Genomic DNA, 7908 nt, shown 5'->3' on the forward strand with positions numbered 1-7908 from the left:
TAAGAAACACAAGATTAGCTCTAGATTATTATTGCTCCACCAAACAAACGTGTAATGCGGAGAGTGTTTGTAAGAGCAAATGGATGTTGTAGGTACACTGGTCTGCATTAATTTGTCGATTACACTAATGACAGGGTGTCATAAATCAGGTTGCTCGAAAAGGAGCAATGTTTTCCAGATTAGAGCTAATTATTGTTTCCTATTGGAGCCGCCATTCTTCTACTCCCGTCCCTGTTTCTTTTTATATCTTTTATTCCAAAGAGGGTAAGTGTTTTCTTTTTTTGTGTTTAACGAGTGAAGTTGCTCATGCGAGTGCTGGATAAGTCTTATCTCACTTGGTACTAACCATTTAACGAACTTTCCAAACCATTCACTGCGCTACGTGTGCTTCTACTGCTTTGCCTTCATTCTGGTCTTTAGAGGTTTCCTGAAACTAGCTTGCTACGATGGGGAACGAAGGAACGAAGGATGGATGGGGCTATGCTACAGTATCGTAGGATACCGGAGGTAACCTCCACGGCATGTACTGCGCTGTTAATTATTTTCTTATGTGTTCTTACCTTCATAGTCGTACGTTAAGTATCATCCAAACTTTACTACTCTGTACAAAAGGACGCAATTATTGCAAAATTTGGTGAACAAACAGAAATACAGAACCAACTTCAAGCACACTGCCAACAATGTAGCTCACATTTGGCAATCAGCTACCTCCACTGCTGATGCAACCCGATCGGGAACATTTCAATCGAACCGTATGTCAAACGCTATCCGTTCCGAAGATCAGGTGCTTGCAGTGACGTACTGGCGATAATCGTACGAAAGTAGCATACTAATACGAACCATAAATTCCGATGACTCCGATGAGTAGTCTCCCGTAGTCCCGTGGTGGCTTTTTTATGCGCACGATGCTTTGCGGAAGGCAAGCAAGCAGGGACATTTTTCAGTTGCGCTTTGCTCTTTTGAAAACTGGCTGATGGTCACTGCCTTTAGCGCACATGACCGTGATGGTCCGTCCGTCCTCGCCGCTTCGCCGCTGCATATTTTATGATTATTCTATTGATTTTCATTCCTCACATTTGGACGACACATCAGCTAAGCGAATCCATTGAAGCAGGAACAGGAAAAGCTGACCTGAGGACGTGGACAGAATGGGGCACGTTTTGGGAAATGTTTGTCGACTGCTCTTCAGCGAACACGTTGAAAAGGACGTATGCTTTCCTGTATTTACGAAGAAAAGGGTAAGAGATGCGAAAATAGCCAGTGTCTCGTCCGCCTTCGTGTACTGCCATCGCCAACGCCGGTTCAGTCAATACGGGGAAAAGGATCATAATTACACACAAATATTCTCGTGTAAGTAAATACGGAATACTGTGAAAACAGCACTGGTGGTAGCACATGAGTGCTGCGTGAGAGGGCCTTCTTACACTTTGGACGTGCGTGGTTTTACTCGAGTAGCTTCACTGCTGGGTCAAAACGGTACCTTCCCAAAATGGATGTGTGTGTGTGTGTGTGTGTTTGTGTGTGTCAGAAGAACGTTCTTTGAAGGGTGAAAAAGTATCTTTTCAATATATTTCAAACGAGAATCATTTTCCCACATACACGCCATGGCTCTGTTTCGTTCTGTGTTTCTGCGAAGAAGCTGCGAAATTGGCGGAAGAAGTTTGAAATGGAGCGCAAAAGTAGTACTAGTGCCAAAGCAAAGCAAATATCGTTCCAGGCTTGCGCAAATATTGATGTAGGATGCTTGCGTTTTTACACACACAGACACACACACACACACTCACACACACACACACACACACACACACACACACACACACACACGTTTGTTCGAAGAGCCACCAATTAGGGAAGACTGTGACGTACGCAAAGCACGCATCATCATCCTCGCCCGCGCGCGCGCCCGTGTGTGAGTAAGTGTTTTGGCGGTGTTTGTTTTCTGGCCACGCATGCCGCAAGGATTGCGGAGCAATCCCTGGGTAAAGAGTACACGAGCCAGTGTATGTTGCAGGGTGAATGCTGGTTTTAGAGGGCGCTCCTCCTCAAACACTGTTGCGTGACTACCGAGCATTAAAGCTGTCAAACATGCTGATTTTTTTCGGCGAAATCGTGATTAACAGCCAAAGTTACAGCCAACTTGGATGAAACGTAAACCGATTAGGCAAAGATGAGAAAATGGTAATTGTTTCTTCTTCTTTTTTTCTTCTTGTTTTTTATCTTCACATCTTCCAGATCCAAATTGTTCCACTTTGTGTGTGGAAAGTTTAACGCCCCCCTCAGTCGTGGGGACTTGTGGGGAAGATGTGAGTTTTCTTTCCACTTTCCGAGTAATTACTCAAATTATTATAACTTGGATAACATTTGATCGTGGCTCGTGTGGGCATAATTAGGAGTCATGGCTAAATAAATTACATTTTACATGCGCCGAGATGCTGTTGATTCTTTCGGATTCTCATTACCGGTGAGAAATAAACGTTCGAAGATTTAAACTGTACCGTTTTCTTCTAGAAACGAGGGGATTTAATGAAAAAATGTATTTTATTAATAATATACACCTTCTAAGCAAACTCTGTTGTGCTCTGTTTGGCCGGCTGCTTAATTCGTTGCTGACTGATGTCTATTTTTCCGATATTTTCTTCCCCCTTTTGAAGAAATTTTCCCTCCCCTTCTTCCTATGAATCTTTCCTCCAAAGTGTGGTAGTGTGTGGATGTGGAAGCCCAATTTCAACGCTGTTCGCTTTTGAGCACGGACACTGCTTGCTAACTGCTTGTCCATTTAACTTCGAATGGGTATCCATTTTCATTCTAAGTGTTGTGTAACATTATACTGCCGCATACTGTACACAAAGCGGTAAAGAACACGGTTGAACGAAAATGGATGGAAGCGAAACTTGCTCGTATCGAGAGCGCTTCGTCGCTCTCAAATAGTAGCCACTACATAGAACGATAATGAAATGAATGGATATCATACTACTATTATAGCGCGAAATTGGAGAACGTAGGGGACGACGTAGAAAACGTGTATTTATACCTCTACGTGTGTGTGTGTGTGTGTTTTATGTAAGGTATATGGTATAGCAGCATACTCGAGGCAAAGCTTGGAAGCAAAAAAAAAGAAGAAAATCTATAGAAAAGCAAAAATCCATCGACCCAATGGCTTCAATTATTTCAGCAAACGGTGTTCGATTTCTTCAGGCTTCGATAAATAGCTCTTCAGAGCGTCGTGTGTCCTTTGTGCCACATTCTGCCATTCCGCCTCGAGAGCAGCAGCACTAGAAACGGAGGAAATAATCTAAGATTGCCTTTTCATTATATTTTTTTTTGTTGTGTTCGTTCGTTCGTTTTGCTGGTTCTTTCAGTTCAAACCACACCCCTCAAGTCCGTTGCCGTGGGCGACAAAGTTTCAGGTTTTTTTTTCGTTTTCTTCGTTTTCTTCTATGTATGTTGCAGCCGACACAGTTTCCCGGGGAGGAGAAATAAAATCCAAAGCCTCGACGAATTTTTTTGGAAGGAGAAAAATTCTTTCTGTAATTTTATTAATAGTTATACGCCTCGGGGCGAGACGGATTGGGACGGGGCCCGTCTTGAGTGTTTCCCAAGATTGTGTCGAACGACGAATAATACCCGGGACTAAGGTATTGACGGTTTTGTGCGTGCGTGTGTACTTCATCTTACCGCGCCCAATCTTGGTAGGCGCTGCTGCAACCTATTTTGAGGAGCTGTTTCTCTGTTGCTAGTCTTCTTACCGGGCGATTTCGATTCCCCCTCCCCCGCCAGCAGGGGGCAAAGCATTGGGCTGGGATTGCCTTGCTGGTGGGTGTCTTTTATGTGCTTTAATTTCCGTTGCAAATGAATTCTGCGCATTCAAAATTGCCCCAATATTTCGACAAAAAAATCAACCTTTTTCGTTTCCCCGTTTCGGATAACACTACGACGATGAAGCTACACAATAGCTACAATGGGCATTATTTTTGAAACAATTTGATACTTTATTCATTCTTTCTTCTTCTCATCTCGTACGTCGGGTGTGCAATGGATAAAACGAATGTTTGCAATAGTTTCCCAATCTGTGCTCGTCCTCTGTTTTACCCTCTTTTTGCCGCCGATTGCGGTAGAAAGTAGTGCGAGTGTTCCGGCAGCCATTCCGTCCGTCGTCCGTCATCGTTCGGGAAGTGGTATAAGTTTGAGTTAAAACTATGACAAATATTTACAAATCCGCGCGATGTATCTTTCTCTCTGTGTCTCTCTCTATGTCTCTCTCTCTCTCTGATATCTTTACAAATCGGTATGTTTTGGGTTTTTCTTTTCGTTCTGTTCGCCTTTTGTGTTTCTGTGTGTGTGTGTGTGTCTGTCTGTCTTTAGGAGTTTTGTTGTGTGTGTGTGTGTGTGTTTTCCATCCATCAGTTTGGTTTAGTTTGAACAAATGAGCTTACAAGAAAAGTTTGCAGCCGGTGCTGTTGATATGATGAATATACTTGACATTGATATTACTGATATGTTCTTAAGAGTGTCGCCCACTGATTTCCCTCCGATCGTGTAACCCCTCCTTTAACACCCTTAATGCATGCACAACTCGATACACATTAATTGACCAAACAAGGACGAATTAGAAAGAAATTGCACAGTGTGAAAGATGCTTGCTTCGTTCCATTGCCCCTTTTGCTAACTTCCGCTGCTTCCCTGCTGCTTCCTACCTAACGTTGACCGTTTTAACTAGTGTAACGATAACTTGTCAACAGAATTAAAACATAAATTGCTAGCTGCATTGCCGACAACCGTTCGCAGCTTTCCTTTGCCCAGTTGCTTGACGCAGCTGCACGCACAGTGCAATTGAAACAGGGAAGAGAAATGAGGTTTCCGAGCATAAGAAAGTGAAAGATTAAATGTAAATGAGTTTAATCCACAAACAAAAAAAACGCTTACCTTGCACTCGGTCTGCCCGCGAGTCCGCCGATACGGCCCTTCGTGACTCCAGTGTCGGTGCTTTTTGCAGTTTCTCGCCCTCGACGCTTTCTTCGTTGCTTTTCCAGTACACGGTCGAAATCGTCGCGAGGCACTGTGCAGGAGTAGTAGAGTTAAATATAGTAAAAACACAAAAAACCACCGGATACAAAGCTGATGTTTAATCCCGTACCTTCAGCTTCATATCGCCGTGCTTGAAATGTTTCGGCTTGACGCGAAACTCGAGCCCCAGTACGGAAGTTTCCAGTTTGTCGGCGCCCGTGATGCGTGGCTCGTACCGCTTGACCAGCCCGGGCTCGGCAGGATCGCCGTTAATGTACCACGTCAGATGAACGGCTGGTTTGGAGCGACCGGAAGTGCAGTTCACTCGCACCGGATCACCGATCTGGTAGCGCGGCTTGCCGCCCGTTATGTAAGGATCTTGATCGGGCAACACTGGTAATGATAGATGCAACCACACACACACACACACACACACATACATAATTCCTCAATTTAAATCAATTGGTCAAGGCAATTTTGCATGCACCCCGATACTCACCCACCACCATCATTTCGCCATGGTCCGAGACGGTTTGAAAGGATGGCGCTTCGGCGGACACTTCACACCTGTACTTCCCGCTGGATGATAAATCTAGTGGATCTAAAATCACTTGTTCGCTTGTTGAGTTTTCTAACTGGTTGATCAGTGTTGTCATTGGAGTAGTGTTCAGTGTGGAATGATCATGACACAGGCGATCGACATGATTTGGGAAAGAAAAACGAGACGAAGAAAAGAAGCTGCAGTTAATAGATGCAGACTCTCAGCATCCAACATCGAGCATGTAATAGGCCTTTTACGCTATTTCCGTGCATGATCTCTTCAGTTAAAATGATTAATAATCAGTCACTTTCCCGGACTCGATCGAAGAGGAACGATAGTTGCAGTTGCCTAGATACAATACGGTTACTTTACTTTGTTGCATGCGAGTCTTACACATCCAAGGACACCATGCTGTGTCATTTGTGACAAACTCTTCGACCATGTTCCGTTCCAATTGATCGAGTTTGGGAAGGTTGTTTCGAAGGTAATGTTTAACAATTATATTTGGCTAGATGATGCATTTCATTCGCGTGACATTTCCAGTCACATAATGAACTTGCTTTACCAAGACAAACTGCAAACACGTCGAGTGTTTGGGCTTTGAGCCCAATTCTTAACATTGAATACTTACATCTACGGCTATGCCCGGCTGGGGGAAAACACTTCCCGGCGGATCGTCTCTTGGCACGAAGCGATAAAACTCGCGTCCATCCTTGTACCATTTCACCGAGTACAAGGCTTCACCTTCCATATCATAGTGGCACTCGAGCTTGACGGCGTGACCGCGGATCGTATGTTTGGGCACCCGCACCTCGGTCAGCGTGATACAGTGAACGAAATCTAAACGTAAACAAAACAAAAAACGGAAACCCATCATCATTCACCACGCCACGATCTTTCGCATCAACGGCTCCACTCGCTACGTACCATAAAGGACGAATAGATGAAACACTATTAACCAACACCACATTTTATGCATCGTTTTCGAAGTATCCAGTTGGAAGATATGATGGTGCGTGTGATGATGCCGATGCTCATGCCGTCACGAGCACGGCGCCGTTTCCTTCTTGTGCGCGCTTCTGCACGGCCAGCGACGCATGGTCTGTGGTGGTGGTGTTGGTGGTGGTGTATGCAGCGACCGTTTCACCACGATTTGTGACTGTGAAGCGTTTGGATACTGCAAAGGTAATAGCACTTGCCATTAGATGACACAATTTTTCCCACTCCGACCGTCTGTCTGTCTCGCTATCCCCGCACAACACACCACGGCTCTATCATTTGCTCGTATTTGCTTCACGTATTCACGTAATTATCGGGCCTAGGCCCAGCCGGATTCAACACACAAATTACCTGTACACACACACACACACACATAGGGACACTCGCACACACACGCACACACACGTTTCCGTCGACCCTCTAATGATCTATTTTTATGCACACTTACGGGTTGTTCGTGTTGGCCGCTTCCTCTGTCGCGGACTGTTTCGCGACGATTTGCAGGCTGGCAATTATTCCAGTGGTAGTAGACACAACTGGCGCACAAATTTCAAACTGTAGTGTATCCGCGAGCGAGTGCAACAACAACAACAACAACAACAAAAACGTCAATAATCCAGCTATACTAGCAGGCGGTGGAAATCCTTGACAGCCCCCACACACACGCTGGAGGTATCGCACACTAGACGCAGTTCCGATCGGATCTATCTGTTAAACACACCGCCAAGCGGGAGCGCACCATTCCTTCACTGTTCGGCAGCATGCGGCCTGTCGCCGAGCAGCGACCCGAGGTGGAGCATATTTGCCCTCTTGGCACGATCTTTGCCAACTGAAGGCAAATGTTAAAAGAGCATAGCTATTCATTCAGCCGCCCGCGGGCCCATCGGCCGAACGCTGGCCCAGCATCGGAACGCTCGGGCGGAGAGCCAGTTTTCGGCCATCGAGAGATTTCGTGCGCCAGATTTCGGGACGGACATGCGCCGACGCCGCCGTCGCCGCCAGTCGCAACTCCCGAATCGTTCTCGTGCACATGTGTGACAACAGCGCCCCCGCGTGGCCGGTGCTGCAACTAACGGCCGTGTTATTGCGTTGGTATTTGCATTAGAAAACCCATAAGACAACATTGCCGCCGTACGTCACCACGGCCTACTGTTTCTACTGCGGTGTCAACCTAGGCAGCCAACACTGAACATGACAACCGAAGCAATGTTACTCGCGGGGTAAGCAGTAATGATGCTTACAATACCTTTTTCCAAACATTGATGACAAAATTAATGATTGGTGTCATAGTTTTTCCTTCACCTAAATTCTATATTTCTACTTCACCTAACCCCCCCCCCCCCCCTAAAAAAAACCTCCCTCGG

General features: G+C 45.6%; 1 protein-coding gene across 1 annotated transcript; it reads right to left on the reverse strand.

The window, feature by feature from the left end:
• Nucleotides 1–3965: 3965 nt before the first annotated feature.
• Nucleotides 3966–7391, reverse strand: LOC1278025 (uncharacterized). The gene is made up of 7 exons (XM_061658991.1): nucleotides 6993–7391; nucleotides 6473–6722; nucleotides 6177–6385; nucleotides 5504–5639; nucleotides 5135–5397; nucleotides 4924–5056; nucleotides 3966–4813 (listed from the first exon to the last, which is right to left on the reverse strand). The coding sequence occupies exons 2-7, from the start codon at nucleotides 6522–6524 to the stop codon at nucleotides 4710–4712; spliced, it is 897 nt and encodes a 298-aa protein (XP_061514975.1). The 5' UTR covers nucleotides 6525–6722; nucleotides 6993–7391; the 3' UTR covers nucleotides 3966–4709.
• Between the last annotated feature and the right edge of the window lie 517 nt (nucleotides 7392–7908).

Source organism: Anopheles gambiae, chromosome 3 (assembly GCF_943734735.2).
Source record: "Anopheles gambiae chromosome 3, idAnoGambNW_F1_1, whole genome shotgun sequence".
Classification (NCBI taxonomy): domain Eukaryota; kingdom Metazoa; phylum Arthropoda; class Insecta; order Diptera; family Culicidae; genus Anopheles; species Anopheles gambiae.

Excerpts from the sequence above, each read along its gene's own strand:
- LOC1278025 (XM_061658991.1), bottom strand. The coding sequence starts at position 6,524 with ATGCATAAAATGTGGTGTTGGTTAATAGTGTTTCATCTATTCGTCCTT. Across the intron at positions 5,640-6,176 it reads AGCCGGGCATAGCCGTAGAT|TTAGAAAACTCAACAAGCGA; the intron begins GTAAGTATTCAA and ends CTGATCAACCAG. Across the intron at positions 5,057-5,134 it reads ACGGCGATATGAAGCTGAAG|TGCCTCGCGACGATTTCGAC; the intron begins GTACGGGATTAA and ends ACTCCTGCACAG.